This window comes from Globicephala melas, chromosome 3, assembly GCF_963455315.2.
Source record: "Globicephala melas chromosome 3, mGloMel1.2, whole genome shotgun sequence".
Taxonomy (NCBI): Eukaryota; Metazoa; Chordata; class Mammalia; order Artiodactyla; family Delphinidae; genus Globicephala; species Globicephala melas.
In genome coordinates this window covers 165,389,774-165,415,395 of record NC_083316.1, presented here as the reverse complement: position 1 = coordinate 165,415,395, position 25,622 = coordinate 165,389,774, and the positions used below count along the sequence as shown (strand labels likewise).

Sequence of the window (25,622 nt, the reverse complement as noted above, 5' to 3'; positions counted from 1 at the left end):
CAGGGCCTGGCAGTGAGGTGGGGAAAGGGGCCAGGGAAGGGGTCGTGAGCCCCGACCTTGGGGCTTGGGGGCTGGTGGATGGGGCCTCTGCAGCGAAGAGAGACAGGCAGGGCTGGGGCCTGGGGGGGAGGTGTTTGTAGTGACTAGCCCCATATCTAATGGCCATTGTGAGGGACCGCCCCCCAGCCTGATAGCTACGGGTCTGGCCAGAGAGCCCTTAATCCCCAGCAGGCCTTGGCCGTGGGCTCTGATGTCGGCCCATCAGTGCACCGCCCCCGCTCCTTGCCTCCCCAAATGGCCCCCCAGCCAAGGCCAGAGCCGCCTGCCCGCCTGCCTGGCCCAGTGCTGCCTCAGCCGGTCCAGCATGCTGGGCACCGCTATCCTGCTGCTGGCCCTGCTCCCAGGGATGACCACCTTGCCCAGCGAGTCAGCTGGTATGTACAGGCAAGGGGACGTGGCCCAGCACACCCCAACTCCCGTGTTACTCTTTCTCAGTGCACCCTCTCATCCACCCCGCCTGGGGGAACGGGGGTGGGTGGGAGGTGGGGTCCGCACCGTCCCCCGTTTTCCAGGTTCTCTGGGATCCCCAACTTCTTCGAAGTCCCAGCAGCCAGGTGAGACCAAGGGCTGTGGGAGGGGAGCAGTCTGCGCCAATGCTTTTAGGGAGTGTCTGTGCCGGTAATTCTGGACATTTGAGAACATCCTTTGATGAGGACCCCAGCTGAGCGCCTCCTTAAGGCAGAGGTCTTTGTCAGTGTGGTGCATGTGTGTGTGATCACACACCCCAGTGGAGGCTCCCCTGTGCCTCTACCCTTTGCCGATGCTGCCCTCAGCCTGCGAGTGAGTGAGGAACACTGACAAAGGGAAAAGGCCCCGGGCTGGGCCTCCACGATGCCCAAAGGGCTTGGGGGAGAGCGCCTTGCTATTCTTCCCTCCCCTTAGAAAGGCAAGAATGGGGCCAGCACCCTCCCCCCAAACGGCCCTGCTGTGACCCCAGAGGAGCCCCTGGTCCTCGGTGGATGAGCGGGGGGTTCAGACTCCAGAAGGGGAGGGCCTTTGACCTTACCCAGGCTGACCCTCCACCATCAGGTGCCCCTCGACCCCTTCCGGGCCAGGGATTCCCTCGCTCACTGGGGATGGTGAAGTAGAGGTCTGGGAAGGGGGCTCCTCCCCAGGAAGGCGCAGCTTTGCGCCCAGGCTCAGGGGCTGGGCTGGGATGTCCCCCAGGTCTCCAGCGGGTACATCCCAGCTGCTTTACGGCTGGCGGTGGGAAGCGCGGAGCCGAGCGCGGGTGAATCCTCCACCGCAACTGCAACCATTTTCCAAAGTAGGCAGTGGAGGCGAGGCTGGCTCACTTGCCAAGGGGGCCTAAGGGACAGCGCATCCTCCTTCCCCTGTGCCACCCTTTCTCCCTGCCAGTGTCCCCGTTCCGCGCGGCGCCAGGGCCCAGGCTGCGCCGACCCCTTTTCAGTCTGGAGCTGTCGGACGCGGAGGACGCCTTCCCGCGCCGCGCGGGGCCGTTGGAGGTCCCGGCTGACAGCCGCGTGTTCGTGCAGGTACGGGCGCGGGGCTCACCGAGGCCGGGTGGCAGCCGGTGGGGGCAGCCAACCCTGACCGCGACCCCGCCCCCCAGGCGGCCCTGGCCCGTCCCTCCCCGCGCTGGGGCATGGCCCTGCACCGCTGCTGGGTGACACCATCCTCACGCCAGACCCCGGGCCCCGCCCTGGCGCTGCTGCGCGGGGGCTGTTCCGCCGACTCCTCGGTCACCTTCCCGCCACCGCGGCCGCTCCCAGGTGCCCCTCGCCCCGCGCGCTTCAGCTTCCGCCTGCGCCCGGTCTTCAACGCCTCTGTGCAGTTCCTGCACTGCCAGCTGAGCCGCTGCCGCCGCCTCCGGGGAGCCCGCCAGACGCCTGCGCCTCTGACGCTGTCTCCACCGTCGCCGGTGCTCGGGCACGGGGCGGGGAATCTGGGCGCCCGGGCCCATCGGGGCTGGGCACAAGAGCCTCTGGCATCTGAGGGAGAAGCCTCTTAGGGTTTGGGGATCTGAGGGTCTGGGAGCTTTTGGACCTGGGGGCGGAGGTACCTCGAAACTGGGAGTAGGCACTGGGTCTCAGGGGCGTCCGAAGGGGCCGAATTTCCAGGGGTCTAGTATTGCGACACCTGGTTGCAATATAGTGCTGGACGCCTAGATCTCTTGGGAGCCCTGGGGACCCGCCCCTGGAGCCGGGGCCCTGACGTCCCCGCCTCTTGCCTCCCCCTCCTCCCAGTGTCTGCCTCGGGATGAGGCGTGCGCGGGCGCCGGCAGTGGCCGCGATGAGAGTCTGGGTGCCGACAGCCCTCACCTGCACACGCTGACGCAGCCCATCGTGGTCACGGTGCCGCGGCTGCCCCCCAGTGAGCACGCAGTAGTCCTCAGCGGGGCTCTCTGGGGTCGGGAAGGGGGATGGGGAGGACATCTGAGGCATGAGCCCAGTCTCTGCGTTGTACTCCTCACAGGGCCACCCAAGGGCGTCCCCGGCAGAGCCGTGCGACCCGAGCCTCCCGCGCCGGCCCCGGGGGTCCTAGAGCCCGCGCCGGTGGTAGCACTTGTGTTGGCCGCCTTCGTGCTGGGCGCCGCTCTGGCCGCCGGGCTCGGCCTCGTCTGCGCTCACTCAGGTACCAACCTGCGTCCGCCGGGATTTCCGCCTGGCCCCCAGCCTATTCCCACGCGTCCGGACCCCTGGTCGCGGCGATCCCAGCCTGCTCGGGCCTGACCATCCCTAGACCTGCTTCCGCTACGCCTGCAGCAGCCCCCCAGGGGGCGACCTTGCCCCGGCCCAGCGCGCAGCAACCCCTACTCCTCAGACTGCCTTTCCTCTCCAGCGCCCCTGCCCCCCGGCCCGCCCCCGACAGCCTCGCCCAGCGGCCCCCCGCCCAGCAGGCCCCAGTGAGGCAGGTAAGTGTTGGGGGGAGGGAAGAGGGGGAGTGTAACCTGGGGCCGGTAGGACGGATGGAGGAGGGAGGTGATAATGACTCTTCATAGCGCGTTCTCTCTGCCAGGCGGAGTACCAAATGTTTTACGCATATTAATCCTTGTAACAAGCTTCAGGTAGATACTCCTATAATCCCCATAATAGATATTTAAAAATGAGACACGCTCTGAAATTAACTTGCCAAAGATCACAAAATTTGGTGGAGCTGGGATTAGAAATCACGTAGTGGGTGACTCGCGGCCGACTGAGGGCTTAGTGTCGTAAGAAAGGACCTCAACACCTCAGACAGGCACACTAGGCAAGGAGAATTCGGGTTTCAGACCTAGCACCCACCCTCACCCCGGCACACAGACTGATGGGGCGGCCAATGATCGGTTGGGAAGGGGGTGACCTGCCGTAGCGTCCTCTACCCTGCTCAGCCTGAGTCGCCCCTCTCCAGAGATAGCGCGCCCCCAACAGGGTCCAGAGACATACCAGCCACAGCCTTGGACCAGGCCCGCCAGGACCTGAGACTCGATGGGACTAAGATCCCTGCGCCCCGCGCCCCCTCTTGCTCCTCCTCCCACCCTCCCACCTGGGCTCAGAATAAACATCTGGCCTGAACTGCAGCGTTCTGAAGTCTGCGTGCGCGCGTGGCGCGGGGGTGGGGATTCCGGGGTGGAAAAGGTCCAGACTGGAGGGGTGGAGCTCTGGGGCGGGGCTCATACGCCCTTATATATACGTGTGCGGTTACCGCCCAGGGGAGCCCCAAGGGCATTCTGTCCCAGACAAAAAAGGGACACCCAACCCCACCAGCTTAAATTTAAAAATAAGCCTCGCCTCCTTCTCCACCCCTGCACCGCCCACCTGCCTTCTCAACCCCAGGATTTCTCCGCTCTCCACTCCCACCGCCCGGACCCTGCCCTCGCTAGGGCCTCGAGCTCAGGCCTCTGCTCCAGTCTCCTCTCCGTCTAGCCTAAAGGTCCTTAAATCCCTCCTGCCCGAGCTCCTCCCTCCCCAGAGCATAGACAAGGGGATGACTATTAGCTCCATTTTACGGTTGAGGAAACTGAGGTTCGGCAAGGCCAAATCACTTGCTCACCAGTCAGGGCTGGCCGACCCCACAGCCCAGGCTCTTGGCTACAAAGCACATAATAGGAGTTTCACAAGACGTAGTTCTGGAAGGGAGGGAGGGCACGAGATCTAAGAACTTGGCTCCAGTTCACGAATGAGATAGAATGCGGGCGGGGGGTCTCGTTCGCCCCCGCCTCAGTTAGACGCCAGTCTCCCCGTTACTTCCCGGGGAAGCAGTTCCCTTCGGCCCGCAAACGCAGAGCCACGCCCCCATCTACTTCTGCCTCCGCGCGGGGTCTTTTGGCCCCAGCGGCCGCCGTAACCCCGCCCACTAGGGAAACGGCCCCGGAACGACGACACCGCCCTCACCCGGCTCACCGGCATGAAGCCCCCGCAGCGGCGGCGAGCGGCCCCGGCGCGCTATCTGGGTGAGGTGACCGGCCCCGCGGCCTGGAGCGCCCGCGAGAAGCGGCAGCTGTTACGACTACTGCAGGCGCGACGGGGCAAGCCGGAGCCGGACGCCGCCGAGCTGGCCCGGCAGCTGTCGGGCCGGAGCGAGGTCGAGGTGAGAGGGGTCTCGGGATGGGAGCGAGGCTGGAGGTGGGGCTAGGATGTGTTCGGGGCTGGCGGAGGGGCGGGCCCTGGGAGTTGGCGGGACGAGAGTGAGGCTGGGGGCGGGGCCTTGGAGTGGGCGGGTCGAGGGTGAGGCGGGGGCGAGGTTGAGGAACCGGAAGAACGCCGGAGGAGGCGGGATTAGTGCAAGGCTGGGCCTTGTGTGCCTGCGAGAAGCTGAGGGCGGGGCGAGGGCGGAACATAGCCGAGAGGCGGGGCGAGGAGGAGGCAGTGCTGCGGCAGGCTGAGGGGCGGGGCGAACCCAAAATTTAGGAGCGGGGCGAACTCGAGTTAGAGCGGAGGCCCCGGACTGGGTGGAAGGCGCAGAGGGACTGGGCGGGAATGAGGTTGAAGTGAGTCAGGAAATGGGGCGGAGTGGACGAAGCGGGCAGGTGACTAGGGTAGTACTTAGCAAAGGGTGGGCCCTGGCTGCGGGGAGGAGCCAGAACCAGCCAGGGCCTTACATCTTTGTCAGGTAGCTGGTCACACCTGGGGCCTTGGCCCAAGACCCCTGGGCAGAGTCCCTATGACCCTTAACTCCGGGCCAGCGGGAGGCTAGGGAGCAGTGGCCGGCCCTGGAGCAGGCAGTGGACTGCCTAGCCCTGGGCTTCTAGAAGGTCCATTTGGCCTCATCCTCTCACTTCCCCAGATCCAGGACTTTCTCCGGCAGCTCAAGGGCCGAGTGCTCCGAAAGGCCACTCGGAGGATGCATCCAGGTGGCCCACAGGGTCCCAGGCGCCGGGAAACACAGACCCCGGCCCCCATCGAGGTGAGGCGGGGCGAGGCTCCCCAAGGCCGGCCCCTGGAGGATGAGGTGGGAGTTGGGGGGATAACCTGGTCAGGGGAGCCGCAGGAGGGGTAGGGCTTGGGGGACTCCTGAAGGTTGATCCGTGAGCACCTTCTGGTTACTCCACCCAGGTGTGGATGGATCTGGCTGAGAAGATAACAGGCCCGCTGGAGGAGGCCCTGACCGTGGCTTTCTCACAGGTACAGCCATCTGCCAGGAAGGATGGGGGTATCCCGGGGACGGGGTCATATATGTGAGTCTCATTAAGCTGGACCTGGTTCCTGGGTCCCTTCCTCTTGCCAGCTCTGTGACTCTGGTCCGTCACCGGACACCCTAGCCTCAGTGTCCGCCCTTCTGAGGCCCTCTGCTGAATGTGACGCCTTCCTCAGGGTGGCAGGGAGGATTTGGAGGTGGAAGGCTGTCTCCTGCAGGGCAGGGGAGTAGCCCACGGGGACACTTCTGCCTTTCCTTGCCTGATCTCTCTGCCTGCCAGGTGCTCACCATCGCAGCCACGGAGCCCATCAGCCTCCTGTACTCCCAGCCCCCCAAGCCCACGCAGGCTCGTGGAAAGCTACTGCTCCTCAGCGCCCCTGGAAGGCAGGAGGACCTGGGCCCTGAGGCTCCTGGCCCCGCCCCCAAGACACAAGGCCCTGCCCCTGAGGCATCCTCTGAGTCCCTGGCTGGCCCGTCCGCTGAGGAAGACTTTTCTGTGGACTTCGAGAAGATCTACAAGTACCTGTCGTCCATCTCCCGCGGCGGCCAAGGCCCCGAGCTTTCCCCAGCTGGTGAGAAGGGAGGGGCTGACGATCTGGGGGTGGGAGTCTCCGGCGGCAAGCCCCGCCCTTCCCTCACCCGTCCCCTTTCCATCCATCACCAGAGTCAGCTGTGGTCCTTGACCTGCTCATGGCACTTCCTGAGGAGTTGTCCCGCCTGCCCTGCGCTGCCCTGGTTGAACATATGTCAGATACGTACTTACGCCTGATGGCCCCCCAGCCCGACCCTGCCAGTGGGGGCCTGGGGTCTGGGGCTGAGGATGACGGGACAGGTTCCAGGGGGCAAGAGGAGGCTGGCCAGGCCACTCCTCAGGCCCCCGAGAATGCTGGGCCCAGCGAACCGATATCCACTTGGCAAGCATCTGGGATCTGCCCCCTGAACCCATTCCTGGTACCCCTGGAGCTTCTGGGCCAGGTGGCCACCCCTGCAAGGTGAGGGGCCCGGCACCTCACCAGACACACCAGACATCGGTGAGCCCCCAGGCCCTCAGTCCTGCTTGGGCTGGCACTGGGTTGTCACTGAGGATCTTGCCACGGCGGAAGGTCCCTGATGCAGTGTGCAGTACAGGTCGCCTTTAAGGTGCTCGATACAGTGTGGGTCTCAGAAATGGAAGCACAGGGAATTCCCTGGTGATCCAGTGGTTGGACTACACGCTCTCCCTGCCGAGCGCTCGTGTTCAATCCCTGGTTGGGGAACTAAAAACCCACAAGCTGTACAGCACAGCCAAAAAAACCCCCAAAACCGAAGCAAAGTTGTACAGGGTTTCAGCCATAGAACTGGGGTGGGGGGGTTCCAGCCAGATGGCTGGGCTAAAATCACCCTCAAATACTCCCCCCACTGGTTTCTCATCCCTTCTGAAGTCCTGTGTCCGGTGTCCTGTAACTGTGAATAAAGTTCTGGTCTATACCCCTGGCTGTCTTTCTCCTGTGAGTGAAAGGTGGGAGGGGGCCTAGAATCAGAGGTAGGGAGCCATAGCTTGGAGTCCTGGGGACGGAGCGGGGACATGCCAGGGAGGAGGGTGTGGTTTTCGGTAAAGGCCACTGCACCAGGTCCAGTCTGATGCCATCTGGAGCGACCTTGGCTTGGCTGTGAGGGGACCCTTGGTGATTGTTTGGAGGGTCTAGGCCTGAGCCTGACCCGTGTCGGGGAAAGGTTTTCAGAGCCCGATGACCCTCCATCATACAGACGGAGGGGAGAGGCTAGCAGAGTGAGGGTGGCCAGGTCGGGGGAGCTGGACTCCTGACCACCGGAGGGTTAAAGGTGGGCTGCCCATGTGGCAGGAAGTTGGAGGGAGGGGAGTGAGTCCCTGAGGTAGCCTTGGGGAAGCAAGTGGGGGAGGGAGGGAGAGCTGGAGGGGCCTTAGGAGCAGGAAAGGGGGGGCAGAGCTGGGTGGAGGAGGGGGCTGGGGTCCTGGCCGTGACCCAAGGTCTCCAAGTCCCAGAGGTGCTGCCAGGTCTCCCTGCGCAGGGCCCCCCCCTCCCTCAGCCTCGATGAGCGTGTGGATTCAGGGGCAGGTTGGTGAGGGCCGGGTGAGGGAACCGGGTGTCCTCCTACGGCACCACCTTCCCCCAAATCGAACCAGTCCTCTGAGAGCCAGTGAATTTTCTGTTCGCAGAGCCTGTGCATTCACACAGCCTTCCTTTTATAGCCACGCTCGTCTCTCCCCACACACACTGCACACGGCTCCCCCGGGGGGCGCACAACACATCTCGCAGGCGGGCCGTGGAGCGGAGCCAGCCCACTCCATGCCCAAGGACTCACAGCACCAGCCCCTTGGTGTCCAAAGTGCACATGCTGATGGTGGGACAGAGGGACCAGGCCAGAGAGGTTTGGGGCTGCGGGTGTGGTCACAGTACCAGAAGGCCGTGCCAGTTCTTGGAGACAACCTCCAGGGCTGGCTGAGGGCACCCCATCCAGGCTCCCTACTAGCCCAAGTCCATTCCACGGCCCCCAGAGTCTCCTCAAGTCAAGGGAAAGAAGGGTGGTCCTGGCTGTTCCTGGAGCGAGGGGGATGAATTATGCCTTGGTCCCCCAGAGTGTACATCTGGGTGTTTCGCAGCCCTGGGCAGCTGTTAAGAGTGTGCAGAAGTCAGCCCTGGGTTCAAATTCTAGCCTGGCTAGAAGCCAGCTATAGGCAGGTCACTCAACCTGCCTGGACCCGAGTCCCCCGGCCTGTAGAATGAGGATGCTAACAGGGTCCTGAAAAGAGAACAGACCAAGTACCGGAGGAGCTACCTCAGCACGCTGCTTGGCATGCAGTAAGCGCTCAATAACAGCTTTTATTAATACCATGGGCTCAGAGGCAGGGAGGAGTGAGAAAGCAAGGGGAGAGCCTGGGGGGGGGGGTTGCAGGAGGAACCAGGGGGAGGTGGCAGGAGGGCCAATGAGGGGTGGAGGTGGTGACAGAGGGAGGGGCGCGCTGACCTGAACTGGGGCCTGGTTTGGGGGCGGGAGGGAGCCTGTCTGCCCTCTCCCCCCCATGGAAGAAGCCTCGCATCCTGGACACAGCAGCCATTGTCGCTCTTCAGTCACTGTCTCCGGAGCAGGCCCCGCAGGTCATATTGGTATGCAGCGTCCACCTCATGGGCCCAGGAGAGCCCGCAGGCCCGGAGCCCGAGGAGGGGCTCAACACTTGGCGGGGGCGGGCGGCGGGGGAGTGAGGATGGCCAGAGGACAGGGGAGGGAGGGGAAGGGACACGGGGGTCCCCGAACCCGGGAGCGGACATGACACTCATGCTCGGCGGCAGGGCAGTAGCAGAGCCACCTACACGCTGGGGGCGGAGGGGCGGGCGTCCTCTTCCCACCCAGGCTTTAGAGTCGGGGGCCAGCCGGGCCGGTGAGTTACGGAGAGAGGACAGGGCGGGATAAAGGCACGAAGTGGGGCTCCGGCCTGGCCAGGAGGGAAGATGGGAGGGGTGTGAGGGGGGAGGGGTTGGACTTATCCTGACGCCCTCCCCCCTCGGGCTGCGGGCTCGGGGGCAGGATCCTGAGCGCGGTCCAGGCCCGGCGGCGCACCGTCGGATCGGCCCCGGGAGAGAGACCCCGCGGAGGGCCGGCCGAGGGCGCCGCACCGCTCAGACCAGCGCGTAGTCGAACTGCCCGCGCTCGAGCGCCTCCTTGTGGTCTGTCCAGGACGAGGCGGGCATGCGGCTGTAGGGGTCGAGCAGGATACGCACGCAGCGAACCATCAGCAGCACCAGCACCACGAGCAGGCACAGCACGAAGGCGAACACGGTGCGCTGCTCCGCGTCCAGGCCCGCGCCTACCGGGGGCCCCGTCGATGGCGGCAGCGGCTCGGGGGACAGCGTCCACGTCGCGCTCATGGCTCACATCGCCGCGCGCCCTGCGGAGGAGGGGGCCCGCCCGTGAGGCAGGGATGAAGCTGCGCCTTCCCGCGCCCCCGCATCGTCCCCACCCGCCGCCCCCCCACACACCCTGCCGAGCCCCAGCCCCCGCCCGCGCCTTTGTCCCCTGGCTACGCCCATGCCTGGCCCGCGGGCACCCAACTCCGGGCGTGCGCGCAGGTGGGGACGCTAAGAGCAAGGAGAGGAAACCCCGACCCGGCCGGCCCGCGCACAACAGGTGCGAACGCGCGGCCCGGGCTGCGTGGTGGGGGGCGAGACCCGGTTCCCCCACCCCGCTCCCTTTGTTCTTGCGTCCTGGGGACCCCCCTCCCCCACCGCCCCCGCCCCCGCCCCGCCGCGCCCCTCACCCTGGCCTCGACCGGGACCGGGACCAAGCGGCCGGCAGCCGCGCTCTCTTCCGGGACCCGCACCCGCTCCTGGTCTCTCCCCGGTGGCCGCGGCGGCGGCCCGGACTCTGCCCACCCCACCCGCCCCTGGAGCGGCGGAGACCGAGGCAGGCGAGCTCCGCGCCAGCCGGGCCGCCGCGGCTGTTCCCATGGCGACGGGGGCGGGGCCGCCGCGGGGGGCGGAGACTACGCAGGGAGCGGCGCTCGGGCCCGCGACCCCGCCCCGTCCTCCGGGAGAACCGGGCCCCGCCCAGAGGCGCCGGGGAGACCACCGGCCCCAAAGAACCATGAGCACCGAGGGCCTCGCCCTCCCACCCCCACAGGCACCCCCCACCCCCACAGGCACCCCCCCAAAACCACCCAGCCCGACTTAAGCTCCCACAGCCCCATTCTCCTCTGCAACCGACCCCTCAGACTCCCTGTTTGGGGGATCCCAGTGCCCCTAAAACTCATACAGGCGCTTAAGGTCCTCCAGCCTCGGGGACCCCAACCCTCAAGCAACCCCAGCCAGGTCACTAAAAACCTCCGTAGCTTTTCCAGTCTCCTTCCTCCCCCCCCTCCCCCCGCCCGACAACATACTCAGGGTGGGCAGGGTCCCGTCCAGGTGAGTCCTCCCCCTCTTCTGTTAGAGTTCCTTCAGTGACCACGACCGCCGCCCCATGACCACTGGGCTGCCCACTCCCAGTCCCAGCTCCCCCCACCCCAGTGACAGACACCTTGGACTACCCAGGTTGTTCTCCTGCACTTTGGTGTTTTATTATTTCCAAATCTCTGCATATGTATAGGATAATAATAAGGGCACTGTTAAAAAAAAAAAAAAAAAAAAGGCTGAAACGGCCTGGCTGATGTGGCCAGTGGGCCCAGGCCGCACCACTGGGTCCTGGGAGGGTACCCCTGGGCTGGGGGCCTCTGGGCACTGCCCGTAGCCTGGGTGCCCACGGCCCAAGCAGCCCCCATGGGGCAGAGGGGCGGTGCTGGGGCTGGCGTTGTGCACAGCAGCCCCTCCCTTCCCCGCCGCATCCCGCTAGCTCTGCAGCAGTCCTGGCACGGCGGGGGCACAGCTGACAGTCTTGTCCCCAGAGGTCTAGTTGCTGCAGGTGGACACCAGTCCCCCGTGTGTCTGCAGTGACGATCCAGCCCCGAGGCCCCACTCGTGGCTGCTGCGCTCAGAGGACCTGCTCTGTGCTGGAGGCGGAGATGTCCAAGAGCCGCCAGGCCGCATAGGGGTTGAGCTCGCCCTGGTCTCGGCAGAGAGCCCACACGCACAGCATTCGCAGTACCTTGTCCTGCAGAATCGGGGAAGGGTGAGGGCTAAAGGCAGGGTGCGAGCTCGGCACCCACTCCAGGACGAGCGCAGGGCACGGAGAGAGACACTGCCAGCTCAGGGCACTGGGAGGGACCAGGGAGTGGTGCTGCGGGGTCTGGGGTCCAGAGCAGAGGCAGGAACAGAGGCTGTAACTCAGGACTTGGTCAAACTGGAGAGATCAGCTACCCTCCACCAGGCCCAGCTCGAGGTGCTGCCCTGCCACGCCGCAACTCCTGACTCTTAACTGGCCTCACTGCGTGTTCCCGCCCCATCCCCTCCCCCGCTCACTCACCGGGTCACCCTCGACCACCTCGCCTTTGGGATTCTTGATCACCATCACCAGCTGGGCCTGGAAGGTGATGATCAGCACAGGGCCCTGCTCCATCATCTTGCCCATGGCCAACTGCAGGGGCACGACAGGGCAGGCAGGCCTGAGAATGGTCCCCAGCCCCTTTGCTGCCGCTCCCCCCTCCAGGTGCAGACCCCTGCTTCAGCACTCCAGGGCTGCCACCTGCCACTGGCCCGTTTCCGGGCGGGCACTTCTCAATTGTGAGGAAGAACGTGAACCACTGAGGACCCACACAGGCTCCGCGGACTGAGGCTGTGCAGGCGTGTAATGGCCTCTCGGAGCCGGCTGTCTCGCGCACACGTGTGGTGGGTGTGCCTTCAGCTCCCCACGGGGAGGAAATCGAGGGGATCGTGGCAGAGCAGACCAGTGGGGGACCTGAGCGGTCCTGACAAAGCCTCCTCAGTGAAGGTGCAGAGATAGCCCTGGCTTCAGGGGCCTCAGGGGACCCTGGGTCTGGGCAACAGCACCCCCTGGGCCACCACTTGCCTGAGAATTCCCGACAGCAAGACGGTGGAAACCTTCCACTGAAAGGGACCCTGGAGGTCACTTAATCCAAGCACTGGAACTCCTCCAGGGAGGGGGAGCTCAACCCTCCCAGCTGAGCGCAATTCAGAGAAGCACCCCTGCCCACCCTGGGGTCCACCTGGGCCCCCGGAAGAGGCACTCACGTCGATGTTGTCGATGTCCAGGATGCGGGAGTGGAACTGGAGGCCCAGCGCCTTGGCCTGCTGGATCGGGTGGGCCAACTGGCTGTAGGTCTGCAACAAGAAGCCAGACACAACCGTATGGCCGCCCACCTGTGCGTGCGACCCAGGCCAAGGCACTGCACCGCAGGGGAGCCGGGGGCTGTTGCGGTGTCTCGGGAAGCTCCCTGTGGGCGAGCTCACCATGGGGTTTCAGGCTTTCAGCTCTTGTACCTTCCAGAAATGGCTCCCGGCTCCTGGGTGTGCGGCACCAGGAGTGGCAGATGCCAGGAGCATGGGTCCAAGCAGGGAGGCCGGTGCCACCCGTTGGCTGGCTCGAATCACACACTGCCCTCTCATTATAAGGACAGCACCGTATCAACGTTATCGAAAGCGGTATTAATCAGTGAGTCTGGTTAGTTCTCCGGGAACGCGATTTGGAATACACTCCCAGAGGTAAGTCGAGGCCTCTCTGGCTGACCCTGAACATTCCCATGTTCACCTCACTGTGAATCTTGGCCTGGAACCAAACGCTTTTTCTAGGATTCATCCTACCCCGCGGCTGCTCTGGGGTGAACTGCCTGGGTCTACTGCCTTGTCACTGACCAGCCCCTGTGGGCGGGTCTCGGCCACTGGCAGCCTCTTCCTCTTACGGGGGCAGTGGTGCCCCAAATGACACCCTAACCCTCTTGTGCCTGCTCCCAAGCCCGGGACACAGCAGCCAGCAGCTTTATATCTCAACAAGCAACCATGACAGAAGACATTCCAACAGCATTCACTCTTTATGGAAGTAACTGATCCACCAAGTGAAAAAAAAGCGCCCATCTTGTGTGGTTTCTTAAAGATGACACTTTCAAAACACCCCTGTGTGAGCGGCTGCAACTTCAGCTGCGCTTCCAGGGGCACCAGCAGCACCTTGCTGGCAAAGATAACCAGCTACATCCTAATGGTCCCAAAGTAAAAAAAAAAACCAAAACAACAACAACAAAAACCAAACCACTCATAAATGCCCGCTGGATTAGTCACCGTGCAGGGGAGTATTTAACAAGGAAAGCTGACATCTTCTCCTCTGCTTTTTCAAGTTGTTTGTGAGCTGGGTACAGAATAAATCAGCCAAGAGACTCTGGATTGCTCAGTAAGGAGCTGGTGGGGGAGGGACGGGGGGAACAAATGCTGTGAAGACACAGGTCAGGGAGTGAGCAGGGTGGGGTGAGGTGGCCTGATGACGAGGACGGGGAGGCTGCCAGGAAGGGGCAGTGCAGACAGCATGCTCCCAAGGACGCCTGAGCTGCCGCCATGCAGCCCGGCGCGGCCTGTGGCCCGGGGCCCAGAGCCCGGACTCCAGGAAGCAGCCGGGCCTCGTCAGGACACGCGGCTCTTCCCGGGTGGGAATCTATCAATGTCGGTTTGGATGTGTTTGAGGATCTTGCAATGAGAACAGCTAATGAATACATCCAGCGCTGCATGTGCTGGAGCGCTGCCCTTGTGTCCCCAAAGCGTCCTCACGACCCCCATGAGATGAGCCCGATGATGTAACTCCGGCCCAGGGAAGGGAGGCTGTGGGGTCTCAAACCCCACTTGCCCGCCAGCACCCACCACCCCCGTGCACTGAGGGAACATCGAATGCACCCTCCAAGTTATCCGCCGTCCCTTTCTGCCCACCCCCTGACCCCTGGGCCCCCAGCCTGTAGCCACCCCCGCCCCTGACATCTCAGCCCTTCTCGGACTGAGCCACCCAAGCAGATCTGCTCTGAACTGTGATTCTTCTGAGGCCTGAATAGGGGGGGAAGCAAGCAAGCACTTACAGCTTCATAGCACCAGTCTTTGAGAATGTCGAGCTCTCCAGAAATCATGGCCTAAAAAGGGAAAGACAAAAAAAAAAAGTGTGAGAATGAGAGTGGGCTTTTGAGGCAGGTAAACTCTGGAGAATACTCTCCAGTTAGAACCTTTCCTCTGCAGACCCCCGGCCCCAGCCTCCGGGTCCTAGTCTGGGGAAGGGAGACTGGGCTAGGCTGCAGCAGTGGGAGCAGAGCCCCCGCAAGTGACAACGGGGCAGCCCAGGCTGGGTCCCAGCGGCCTGCTGGAAGGAAAAGGAAGGTGGCAGCGTTTCGGGCTCTCGCCCTGGCCGGGAAACCAACCCAAGGAGGCCAGGCAGGGCATTCTACCTCCCCTGGGGATGAAGAAGCCTTAGGCAGCCAGGTCCACGCGGGACGGGGCAGAGGGGGAGTGCAGGGGAGGGTTCCCAGGGTGCAATGAGAGAAGCTTCCACAGGAACCCAGAGACAGGGCTGGATCTGGTGAGGGAGAGGGTGGGTTTTGGGGGGAGTGGGGTGGTGAGATGCTGGTGGGAAACCACAGGGAATCTGGGGGCTGAGATAATCTCAGCCCAGAAGATTCTGCCCGTGCTTGGGCTGCTGCTTTGGGGAAATGCTACAGTTTCACCTCCTCCCAACCCCGCCGAGTGTCGTGAGGGATCTGGGAACTCGGAGGCGGGAGAGGGGGCCAGGCAGACGCGGCGCGGGAGGAAGGGACGGACATCCTCACGGGGCTGGACGGGCTGCCTGCGGCCCCACTAAGGCCGCGCCAACAGCCCCTGGCTTGGCTGGGCTGCAGGATGCCGAGGCTCCAGCCCCAGCTTGGGGCGGGGGGGTCTCGAGGAGGGTGACCTTGAGCAGGTCGCCTCCTCCTTGTTTATGTGCCAAAAGGAGAGGCGAGAAGACCAGAAGATGAGCTTCAGGGCTCCCAGAGAGGAAAGGCCCCTGGGCTGCTGTGCTGGTCCCGCCTCCCTGCCCTGAGTCATGCGCTGCCCCCGCACCCTTGAAGCAGCAGCCGGCTTCTCCCAACTCCTGAAAGGCCCCTGGCCTCTGGGAGACAAACACCTGGCCCCTGGCAGCTTCAAGGGAACAACTTCAGGAAGAGAGCTCGAGGGAAACAAGCCACGGGGCTCCAGGCTCCAGTGGGTGAGAAACTCAGTCCCTGGGGCAGACACACCCTGTGGGCGAGGCAAGAATGGTCAGGGCACCGGCCCAGGGACCAGCGGGGGCTGCAGGAGACCACAGCGGCCTGGCTTTCTCGAGCTGCTCGACTAACAAGGGCTGGGCGTGTGGGGTGCTCAGGCCTCTGTCAACACTGGAGCCACCTCTCCGCTCAGAAGCCCTGTCCACAGCCAAGCGGCCCTGCCAGAACTCTCCACAGGGCCGCGGCCCTGCCAGCCGCACACCCACCTCCAGGACGTTGGGGATGATGTCGTTCTCACACTGCTGCAGAAAGCGGTCCTTGTCGAAGGCGGGGTCCACCCGCAGGATCTCCGTGAGCACCTCCGACATCTCCGTCTTCGAGAACAGGCCCCCTGGGGCAGCCGAGCCAGGAGTGGGGTGAGGGCCCGGGACCTCCTCCCACCGCCGGCTCGGGCTGTGGGGGGACGGTCCCGGGGCAGCCCACTCACCCAGCAAGTCTGTGACCTTGTCTGTCAGCAGGCGGGACGCCCGGATGAAAGCGTTGTCGCTTTCGTCATACTTCATCTTCATCTCGAAGAACCCTGTCGGGGGTGGCGGATGGGGTCATGGGCCCCTTCCGGAGAGACACACCCACTCCATCGCAGCCCCCTCCGAGCCTGCTGGCCGACCCTGGGAGGCTGCAGAGACCCCTCCGCCAGGGGCTGAGGGGAGGCGAGTGAACGCCGGGCGCCACCCCTGCTGGCTGCGGCTTTCGCTACTGAGGGAACACAGGCCTCTGGACATCCTCATTTGAGGAGGGCCAGGGCTCCCTGTCAGCGCCTGGGAAGCCACGTGCCCCAGACTGAGCAGAGAGCTCTGGGCCTTGAGCTGGCTCCTGGCCCGTGAGGGGGTGTGTTGAGGCCAAGTTCACATGGGGGGTGGCTGGCGCGTGCACCTGGCTGCCTCACAACGACACTGGCTCCAGCCAAGGTGGTGGCTCAGCCCTGACGGCGGTAGCCCGCCGCCCGAGAGGTACTGGGTGCTCCCCCTCAGGCCGCCTGAGGCCTGCGCTCCGCTGCTCACTCGCTGGGCAACCCTGTGGGAGTGACTGGTCCTCTCTGACCCCGGCCTCCTCCTGTCTTGTGCCCGGCCCTCGGGGAGCACTTGGTAAGTGTCCGTCACCAGCCTGCTGTCAGGCAATTCTCTGAGATGGGAACACTCACGATTAAACACCACGTTGTTGTCCCTGAAGTCCTTCCACTGCTGATACCACTTGGAGTCCTTGTGCAGCACGACCCCCAGGGCCTCCCTGGGGAAGATCAGGGAAGCCAGTGAGCGCAGCCCGGGAGCCGCTCCGCTCATGGCAAGAGGGGGCAGCAGGACGGTGTGATGACCCCGGCCTCTTGCCTTCTCCTTCCCCATTCCTGCCACCCTACCCTTCCCCTCCCGGTTCTCTCAGGGTGCCTGGGAACCTCGAGCAGAAAGAAACCCCACAAACTGACTTGGGTAGGAACCCTCTGTGGGTCCTGGGAAATGGACAGCAGTGCAGGTGCTGCAAAGGGAGGTGGTGAGAGGTGGGCCCCTTGGCAGTTCTGGTACCTACTCATTGGCCTCAAACACTTTCTCTTCCTTGAATTTCTCTCCCGAGAACTCTTTCCTTTTCCTGAGCCGCTCGGGCCGCCTGTAGGGCCCGGTCTGCCCCAGGACACTCTCGTCGATCTCCTTCTTGACGGACTCCACACCCTGCAGAGCACAGCTGGCCATGTGGGAGCTGGGGCTCCCCAACACCCCAGACCAGCAGCTGTGGACCCACCCCGGGGCCATGCCTCCCAGGTCTCAAGGTCACGTGACTCGCAGGTGCAGGGCAAGGACACGCCCAAGCCTCGTGGGGAGGCAGAGGGGAGACCCCAGCTCTGACTTCTGCCCCCACCTGCCCCCCGCCAAGAGCTGCCCCCAGATGACCCTCACATTCTGAGGCCGATTCCACACTCTCGCTGGAAACTTCCTTCACATGGACCAGAAACCGGACAGGCGTCCTGAGAGGCTGCCTCTGCCCCACCACCTCCATCCGAGCTGACCCAGCCTCTGGATCCCACCTCCGCAAACCTCTGGAGCCCATTTCCCTCCTGGCTCCATCACCCAAGACACTCTCCGGCCTCCTCTGAGCTGCTGCCGGAATCCTCACTGGGAGGCTGTGCTTTCAGGATGAACCTAAACTCCCCCGCACAGCCTCCAGGACCCTCTGATGTCCCTGCAGCCACTCTGGCCACACCTAGCTGCGTGGGGCGCCCCGAGCCGGTGATGCCCGCTCCCCTGGCCCGGCGCCTTCCCCGAGCGTTCCTGTCATGTGTTACTTGGAACTGCCTGCCCCTTCCCTGTCCCTATTCCTGTCCCAGGATCCTTTGAGAGCAAGAACTCGGACCTTCTCTCCTGAGGCCCCATGGCCAGTAGAGGGCCCAGCGTGTGGTAAGTGATATTTACGGAATGAATTCAGGACCTCAAGTGACCCAGAGCCCGACAGTCTCTGGATGTGAGCTAAGGGTGTCAGCAGCTGACATCGGGTTATGTGTAGCTCCCTAGGGGCTCTGACTTGCCCGAGGCTGCTCAGCCAGGAGGGGCTGAGGCCTGGTGTCCCTGCAGCCCTTGGTGAGGTCTCTCGGGGCTGAGCCCAGAGCGCCCGCGGGCACAAGCCCCAGCCCAGCTCACCTGGGAGAGGGCTTTGAAGGCGGCGGTCCTGCCAAGCTTCTCCCCACCTTTGGACACAGACTCAGCCGACTGCTTGGCGGTCTTGGCTGCTTCTTCCACACCCTCCTTGATTTTCCGGCCAAGGTCACTTTTACTGACTTCGTCAAGACTCTACTGAGACAGAGAAGAGGGAGGTGTTGGCGTGGCACCCGGTGGGGGCCTGCAGGAGCTCCCCCCGAGCTAACAGCAGACCCGGCCTCCAGAGGGTGGGAGCAGGTGTCCTGAGCCCATTCTGGCTCATGGAGCCGAGACTGGGGTGCACATGCCCCAGAAGGATGCCTACGATTTCTGGGGCGCTGGACCCTAGGGCTCCGGCCTGGAACATGCAGGAAGGACAGCACAGGAGCAGCAGCCCCGGGGTCAGGACACGAAGGGGAGGTAGGCGTGTCCAGCGCGCTGGGCTGGCCTCGAGGTAAAGCCCTGCCCCTCTCTCCAGCCCAGGAGAAGCAACAAAAAGAAAGTCTCCCAGGCCCTCTAGGAGTCTCACCCCCATCTCCACCCTCCCGGGGTGGGGGGCGGGGCGTGCAGGGTCCCAGCTTCCTTCTAGCCTAAGGCAGGAAGAAAAGCGTCCTCCTTTCACCCTCCTGTTCTTGCTTGTAGTCCAGAGGCTTCTAACCTAAGTGGTGACTCGCAGGCCAGTGGGTTAGTCTGAGCTCTCCCTCCTTCCCAAAGGCATCCTGCACTTTGATTCCGGAAGCCTCCCGACCGGGCAGCCTCCCCCGCCTGCTCACCCCCGGCTGCCCCCAGCATTGCTCCCCGGCTCCTCCGCCAGAGGTGAGGAACAGATGGGCTCCGGGGGCCGTCAGGGGCCTTGGGGGTCCAGAGGCCATTACCTCCTTCACGGTGCCGGTGATCTCCCCCAGCTTCTTCCTGATCACCTCGCCCGTCCGCATGGTTTCTGATTCAATGGTTCTCTAGGGTAAAGGATGTTGGATCTTTGTGTTGCGACACAGTCTAAAGAAGCGTTTTCTCAGAAGTCCCTTCCTTCCTCCCCAGACACACCCCGTTCTTCCACCCCCTCAGCCTGTCCACCCGGCCCCTCCCGGCCCCCCAGGGTCCCTGGCTGTAGGCTGGGACAGGGACCTCCTGAGCACAGGGCCCCAGGCCCCGCATCTGTCTCTGGGCGGCAGGGGGTGATCTTGCCCATATGCTTACCAGTGATATATTGGGGGCGGGGCGGGGCATTCTCAGCGTCATCCTGCCTGGCTCTGCCCCCTCCCCATCACCCGGCCCCAAGCTCGGCCTGCGCTGCCCCCAGACGATACCTCGGCTCACTCCTCTTCCTTAATGAAAAGGAAGGGCGATCTCCCGCAGGGTCGGATCCCTCACAGGTAGTTACATACAAGTGAGTGACTTGGGGAGACTCAGGGGTACAGGCGTCGCCCATGGCCTGGGAGGGGCGCCAACAGAACAAAACCCCCGAGGGGCCTGGGGCAAATGCCCACAACCCCAGGCTCAGCTGCCCACAGGTGAGATGGGGGTGCCGCCGGGCAGAGCCCTCAAGGGCAGACAAATAAAGGGCGCCAAGCCCATGCGCTGGCGGGCGCCTGGCAGCTGCTCCGTGAGAGACGGCGGCAGTGATTAATATAATGATTACACCAGCCCCGCAACTCACTTTCTACCCATTTCAGTCAGAGGCCCTCAGGAGCAGCGTATCTCAAACCTAGTGCCCGAGGGACCCGTGGAGATGCAGATTCTGACGCAGCAGGTCGAGAGGGCTCTGAAACCCCGTCAGTGCTGCTGGGCCGTGTGTAGAGAAGGCTGCAGTCTCACGGCTGAACTGGAAGGCTGGGGGCCTGCTCCTGTCCCCTCACTCCGCGGCCGCCCCAGCACTGCACTGGGAGGGAACTCCTGGCTCTGAGAGCAGGTGTGACTGCCCAGGGAGACTCAGAGCAAAGGGGACTCACGTATTTCCTCCTGGCTTCCTGGAGCGCATCGGACTCTTCCAGCTTCCGGGCCTCATCTCGGAACTTTTTTATACTTTCTTTCATTTCTTTGTTTTTGGCTAACTCTTGTTTGATATTATCTAGCAAGCCGGAGAGAAAGCCTTTCCTGTTTCCAGAAGAATAGGATCTGGACTAGAAAGAATGTAAAAGGAAGGAAGAATGTTTTCATTTTCTCCTTTCTGTTGATACAGGTTTAACAATGAATACAAGCCGCACGGCGTGGCCAAAAATACATAAATAAATAAAAAATTAAAAATAAATAAAAACAATATTTGGGAATTCCCTGGCAGTCCAGTGGTTAGGACTCTGCGCTTTCACTGCTGAGGGTCCGGGTTCAATCCCTGGTTGGGGCACTAGGATCCTGCAGGCTGCTCGGTGCGGACAAAAACAACAACAAAAACAAAACAAAGCAAAACAAAAGGCAAAAAAACCCCACAATGAATAGTTATCTCTTTTAGAAGAGATAACAGACAAAGTAAAAAGCCACCAGGCGGTAAACTGTGGGACAAGATATTCAGCAAGAAAAAGAAATGAGTTGGGCTTCCCTGGTGGCGCAGTGGTTGAGAGTCCGCCTGCTGATGCAGGGGACGCGGGTTCGTGCACTGGTCCGGGAAGGTCCCACATGCCGCGGAGCGGCTGGGCCCGTGAGCCATGGCCGCTGAGCCTACGCGTTCGGAGCCTGTGCTCCGCAACGGGAGAGGCCACAACGGTGAGAGGCCCACGTACCGCAAAAAAAAAAAAAAGAAAAGAAAGAAAAAGAAATGAGTTATCAAGCCATGAAAAAAATACAGGAGTCACATGACATGTTATGTCAATTACATCGCAATAAAACAAGATGCGGAGGAACCTTAAGGGCATATCACTAAAGGAGGGAGGCCAATCTGCAAAGGCCACAGGCTGTAGGATTCCAACTCTAAGATCCTGGAAAAGGTGAAACTATGAAGACAAGGAAAAGGCTGGTGGTTGCCAGGGGCTGGAGGAGGGGAGGGAGGGTGGACAGACAGAGCACAGAGGATTTTCACCGCAATGAAACTACTCTGTAACCATATTGTTAACGGTAGATACGTTATACATTTGTTCAAACCCATAAAATGTACAACACAGAGAGTGAACCCAATGTCAACCACAGACTAAAGTCAACAATAATGTGTCAATATTGGCTCATCAGTTTTAACAAATGTACCGCCCTAACTGCAAGATGTACAACCGGAGGAAAACTGCGTGCCCGGCGGGAGGAGAGGGGGACAGGAGGTTGATGGGCAGGCCCTGTACTTTCCACTCAATATCCCTGTAAAACTAAAACTGCTCAAAAAATAAAGTCTATTAAAAAACAAAAGAAAATGCCAGGCCCCTTCTCCCTCTGGGGTGAGAGAAACAGGCACAGCCTGGAATCCTCATGGGGCCTCACACACGCCCACCCAAGGAAAAGGCCAACACCCAAAGGGACCCTCGTCCCAGGACTAGAGTTGAAAGGACTCTGTGGCCCCTTATCCCAAAAGAGCCGGCCCAGGCACTACTCCAGGGGCTTCTGGGCCCAGGGTAACTTCTTCCTTTGGGGCCACTCCCGAGTCCCCAGCTGGGCTTTACATGTCACCCAAGGGCCTGGGGACTGGCACAAACCTCCCTCTCTTGGCCCACAGGATCACAGTCTCTGAGAGCCCGAGCTCAGCGTCCCCCCTCCAATCCCCACAGGAAAACCCAACCAAACACACCCAGAGGCCAGAAGATAGCCTGAGGCCCTGCTCCAGGCACTGCCCTACCAGAGACGCAGGCTTCTGGGTCAGACACAGCCGGCTGTAGATGCCTGCTTCGCCCCCTGTGTAACTACTTGCAGGCTCGGGAAAGAGAAAGCTTAGAGACTGACTGTGAGCCAGTAAGTCACAGGGAAATAGCTGCATGTGCTCAGCTGCTCCCACCACTCCTGCCGGTGTGCGGGGTCCGCTGCAGCGGCTGGGGGTTCACCCTACCAGTTTCAGGGGCGACTGCTTACCCGGTCCCTGTCCAGCCCCAGGGAGAGCAGCCGCAAGTCTGGGTGCTGCCCCACAGGTGCGGTGGCCCGGCCTGGCAACAGCAGGCTGCTGTCTGGTCCAGATGTGCCCTGACCAGCCTTGCTCCAGGGGAAGTCCAAGTTCTAAGACTGTCAGGGACTGCGCCAGCTCGCGGCAGCCCCACGGCTCACTCCAGGGCTGCAAACTGGGGGTGAGGGCGGGGCTGGACAACTAAGGGGAAGCACCAAAGGGCATGTCCCAAGCCCACAACAGCCCCAGGACAGGATCCGGGAGATAAAGCATGCTGAGGCTAGAGGATGAGATGAGACTCAGAAGGGAAGGGAGGGTGTGGGCTGCCTGAGCATGCGGATTTGGAGACTGTGAGATTTCAGGCTTTCTTCCCCATGGTGGTAAGGAACCAACAGAAACGTGAAGAGACATGACAGGGAGGGCAGAAAAGCTCTAGAAAATGCTCTCTGTGAAGAACAACATAAAGAAGAAGGGAGATATGGCCTGGGGAAACCCAGCTCCAGGAGATGGATGGGTGACTCTGCTCAAATGCCCAGAGGGCTGTCACCCAGCAGAGGGCACAGCCTTGCTTGGTGAAGGACCCACACGTGGGAGCCACCGGGAGGTGGATTTCAGCTCAGTTAGAGGAATGCCCTTCTAGCCATCAGAGCTGAGACATGCTACTTTGTGTGAGGCAGGAGCCCTACCCCTAACAGTGTCGAGCACTTCCCGGGATACCAAGAGGACCAGGCCCACTGGGCTCTGTAACTCCGGAAGACCTTGGATGCGGAATGCCTGCCAATCAGACACCCCCAGCAGTGTGGACAGCATCCTGCAGCCCTCTCTCCTGTCAACTAGGTCTGATTTTCACACCTCCCCCTCCTGCCGGCTTGCTTGTATCCTGAGTCACTCACCAGGGTCAGCTCTCCACTCGGCCGGGGAATCTGATAGGTACCATGGGGTAGTGGCACTAGGTTGTGGCTGGAGAGAAAACGGACTCCACCTCCAAGGCATCTCTAATTGAGGGAGAAAAGAGAAAGATCCATTTAAACTAGAGGGTGATGAGGAAGCAGGCCACGCCAAAAGAGCAGGGGTTGTCGGAGACTCATTTCACGATTTTTATCACATGTCTGCTCCACGCTAGATGCTTGACCATCTTCCCAAATTCTGAGAAGCCAGCGGAATCTGGTGGAAAGAGAAAACGCTCGATTTGCACCTCCGGGGCCCATATCTACCCTCCTGCCTCTGAACGTGGGGGAAACCGATGGGTCCTAGGAAATGCCAACCTATGGTGGAAGAAGGCTAAATATGCCAGTCTAGCTGAACACCTTAGTCTGAAAATGGGCAGGCTAAGACTCGATGCTGGTGGCAAGCAGTCTTCTCTCACCAGCCCACCCTACTTCTGCCAGCCTCGGAGGACCAGAGGCCTGGGCTTCAAGGGGTGAACACTGCTAACTTGTCCCAGGCACAACCCTGGAATAAAGCTACCATGTCCTGGTCCAGGGTTGAGATGTGAGCAGAGCAACTTAGGGGCGTCACCTGGGCAAAGATGCTGCTAACCTCATGTGCAGCACCTCTTTGGTAAGCATTTCTTCTCCTACCAAATGAGGAACTTAAAGCTCCACGAGGGAAGCTCCATGCAGGTCCTGTTCAACGCTACACCCTAGCACCCAGCACGGAGCGAGGTACACTGATGTCAATGACCTGATGGAACCACTCTTCCATTTCCACATCCCCTGGGCCCTTCCTCTCCCCATTCCATGCTTCCTGTCTCCAGTCACTCTAAGCAACACCCCGAACTTACACAGATGCCACACTCTCCTATAGCTACTCAAGAGTAACTCTTGGGAGTTTAACTAACTTGTTTTACTCCTCTGAATGCCTACACCCATTGATCCTGGAGCCACTGACTTCAGTAACAGCCTGAAATAGAAGTGGATGGTTGTCTCACTGAGGAGAAAAATCCTCCAGCAGGACCAAACCTGAGGGTGGTTCTCCTTGGGACGTGCCCAAATCCAAACACGTGTACATTCAACCTTTAAAACCTGCCTCAAAAGACAAGCAAGCCCAGGAAAAAAAGCTCAGTCCTGAGTCAAAAACACCTTCTTTGTCCTGACACTCAGATTCCTGGGAGATATTTTTCTTCCTCCAGAGTCTGGCTCTGGCGTCAGACTGACCTGAGCTTTGGACCAGGTCAGCCACCCAATTGAACTCTTGAGACCGTGCGCGGCTTGCTTAACAATTCTGAGTTCCCAGCTTCCTACCCTGTGAAACAGCGACAAACAGCAGCAACGTGAGTACTATTTTCTGAAGCCGCTTTACACGCCTTGACCCCCAGGGCATCTATGAGCCCAGGCTCTTAGCCAGGGCGACAACTACCTCCCACACTTTCAGAGGATTAAGAGGGGCGATGCAGGAAATGCTCCTGGTAGGGGGACGTGGCATATAAAGGTGAGCTGTGACTGTCACGGTTTTTTGCCTTTTCCTCGCTACTTTTTCTCCACTGAGCACCACGGACACCATTCACTCCTCGGTACACATGGGGTCAGCCAGGAAGTGAGGGGCGATCCGCTCCCGGCCCGGCACGCCCGGCCCCCGCCCTCCGGCCTTGCTTCGGGACCCACGTTCCGAGGCCTCGCTCCGGGGCCCCCGCCCCGGCCTCGGCTGACCCAGCGACCAAACTCCTAGCCTCTCGCCAAGCTCAGGGAAGAGCCGAAGGGGTCAAAGGCCTGGGGAGAACGAGGCCCTGGAGGTCACGGGTCCGGAGCTCCCTAAGCCCGCCCCCCCGGCCTCGCACTCTGCTCACCCGCGGGCAGCGGCACCAGCATCCCCGCAGCGCCGCCGCCGCCGCCATGCTGTAAGATCCCGTGTGACCTTCTCGCGGCGTCATCCGATGGCGTCATCCGCCGCGTCGGCCTAGTGCGGCCTGAGCCTGGGAAAAGCGAGACCTGTGGGTGGGGTTTGTGGGAGGGAAAGGCCTATCACTGGACAGGGCTCCCAAGGAGGGCGGCGCCGTGGAGGGAAATCCACTATGGGGGCGTGGCCTAATGGTGGGCGGGGATTCCTAGAGAGCTAGGCCTCTGATAGGGCAGAATTTCGGAAGAGCGGGGACTGTGACTGGATGTGACCTGGGGGGCGGGTACTCCTGTGAGGCAGAGACGTATGGTTGGATAAAACAGCGGGGGGGCGGAGCCTGAGGGTGTGGATTCTGTCGCGAGCTGTGATTCTCCGATTGGCAACTCGGGTTTCGCGTGGCCGGAAGAACGGGTAAACAGAACGACCCGCACCGACGCACCAGCCCGAAAGCCACTGACTCTGGCTCTCACTGACAATGATGGACAGTGACCAACAGACGGGCAAGTGAGTTGCTTCACGAGCAAGGGCGAATGAGCCCACTTTTGTACAGCACTTTGGGAAGGCGCCTGTTGGTTTTGGTCCAGAAAAGGAACGGGAAGCTGAGACCTGGGTGGGGGTGGACTACTCCTCCCTCCATCGATTCATTGTGAATTGATACATCTGGCCCTGAAAAAGCTCAAGCCTCTGTCATGTCAGCACCCAGATACTATTTTCCATTTGGAGAATGCCGCCACCAAGTGACGGTACCTTGACATGGCCATGCAATCTGAGGCTGGGGAGGGGTGGTGGGCTGGTACCCCGGGGAGAGTTAATGTATGTTGCCTTTGCCCTATTGAAACCTTTTGCATTACTAAAC

At 61.8% G+C, this 25,622-nt stretch overlaps 4 protein-coding genes across 5 annotated transcripts; 2 read left to right on the top strand and 2 right to left on the bottom strand.

Moving 5' to 3' along the window:
* The first annotated feature begins 25 nt into the window (after positions 1-25).
* TGFBR3L (transforming growth factor beta receptor 3 like) lies at positions 26-2,936 on the top strand. The gene is made up of 7 exons (XM_060297223.1): positions 26-434; positions 1,420-1,556; positions 1,634-1,942; positions 2,025-2,033; positions 2,268-2,394; positions 2,497-2,655; positions 2,863-2,936. The coding sequence occupies exons 1-7, from the start codon at positions 251-253 to the stop codon at positions 2,928-2,930; spliced, it is 993 nt and encodes a 330-aa protein (XP_060153206.1). The 5' UTR covers positions 26-250; the 3' UTR covers positions 2,931-2,936.
* SNAPC2 (small nuclear RNA activating complex polypeptide 2) lies at positions 2,880-7,104 on the top strand. 2 transcript variants are annotated; one of them, XM_030879545.3, is made up of 6 exons: positions 2,880-2,935; positions 4,361-4,590; positions 5,287-5,406; positions 5,556-5,624; positions 5,918-6,209; positions 6,302-7,104. In XM_030879545.3, the coding sequence occupies exons 2-6, from the start codon at positions 4,408-4,410 to the stop codon at positions 6,631-6,633; spliced, it is 996 nt and encodes a 331-aa protein (XP_030735405.2). In that variant the 5' UTR covers positions 2,880-2,935; positions 4,361-4,407; the 3' UTR covers positions 6,634-7,104. The 2 variants fall into 2 exon arrangements, with proteins under 2 accessions (XP_030735405.2, XP_060153205.1); XM_060297222.2 differs by having other exon boundaries at positions 2,884-2,935; positions 4,336-4,590.
* Positions 7,105-8,413: 1,309 nt separating this feature from the next.
* Positions 8,414-10,102, bottom strand: CTXN1 (cortexin 1). Its single transcript, XM_030879546.3, has 2 exons — positions 9,911-10,102; positions 8,414-9,541 (listed from the first exon to the last, which is right to left on the bottom strand). Exon 2 carries the CDS (start codon positions 9,519-9,521, stop codon positions 9,273-9,275), a length of 249 nt encoding a protein of 82 aa, XP_030735406.1. The 5' UTR covers positions 9,522-9,541; positions 9,911-10,102; the 3' UTR covers positions 8,414-9,272.
* Positions 10,103-10,735: 633 nt separating this feature from the next.
* TIMM44 (translocase of inner mitochondrial membrane 44) lies at positions 10,736-24,836 on the bottom strand. Its single transcript, XM_030879549.2, has 13 exons — positions 24,717-24,836; positions 22,825-22,926; positions 19,875-20,045; positions 18,801-18,881; positions 17,929-18,078; positions 16,826-16,965; positions 16,446-16,531; positions 15,732-15,824; positions 15,511-15,635; positions 14,093-14,143; positions 12,273-12,362; positions 11,548-11,658; positions 10,736-11,235 (listed from the first exon to the last, which is right to left on the bottom strand). The coding sequence occupies exons 1-13, from the start codon at positions 24,798-24,800 to the stop codon at positions 11,116-11,118; spliced, it is 1,404 nt and encodes a 467-aa protein (XP_030735409.1). The 5' UTR covers positions 24,801-24,836; the 3' UTR covers positions 10,736-11,115.
* Between the last annotated feature and the right edge of the window lie 786 nt (positions 24,837-25,622).

Bases quoted from the DNA above. Each gene is read 5' to 3' on its own strand.
- TGFBR3L (XM_060297223.1), top strand. From the start codon at position 251: ATGTCGGCCCATCAGTGCACCGCCCCCGCTCCTTGCCTCCCCAAATGG. The intron at 1,557-1,633 runs GTACGGGCGCGG...CCCGCCCCCCAG, and splicing joins ACAGCCGCGTGTTCGTGCAG to GCGGCCCTGGCCCGTCCCTC. The intron at 2,656-2,862 runs GTACCAACCTGC...TTTCCTCTCCAG, and splicing joins CCTCGTCTGCGCTCACTCAG to CGCCCCTGCCCCCCGGCCCG.
- SNAPC2 (XM_030879545.3), top strand. From the start codon at position 4,408: ATGAAGCCCCCGCAGCGGCGGCGAGCGGCCCCGGCGCGCTATCTGGGT. The intron at 4,591-5,286 runs GTGAGAGGGGTC...TCACTTCCCCAG, and splicing joins CGGGCCGGAGCGAGGTCGAG to ATCCAGGACTTTCTCCGGCA. The intron at 5,625-5,917 runs GTACAGCCATCT...TCTGCCTGCCAG, and splicing joins TGACCGTGGCTTTCTCACAG to GTGCTCACCATCGCAGCCAC.
- CTXN1 (XM_030879546.3), bottom strand. From the start codon at position 9,521: ATGAGCGCGACGTGGACGCTGTCCCCCGAGCCGCTGCCGCCATCGACG.
- TIMM44 (XM_030879549.2), bottom strand. From the start codon at position 24,800: ATGACGCCGCGAGAAGGTCACACGGGATCTTACAGCATGGCGGCGGCG. The intron at 16,966-17,928 runs GTGAGCTGGGCT...TGTGCTCTGCAG, and splicing joins CCTTCAAAGCCCTCTCCCAG to GGTGTGGAGTCCGTCAAGAA. The intron at 11,659-12,272 runs GTGAGTGCCTCT...GTGCCCCTGCAG, and splicing joins TGGACATCGACAACATCGAC to TTGGCCATGGGCAAGATGAT.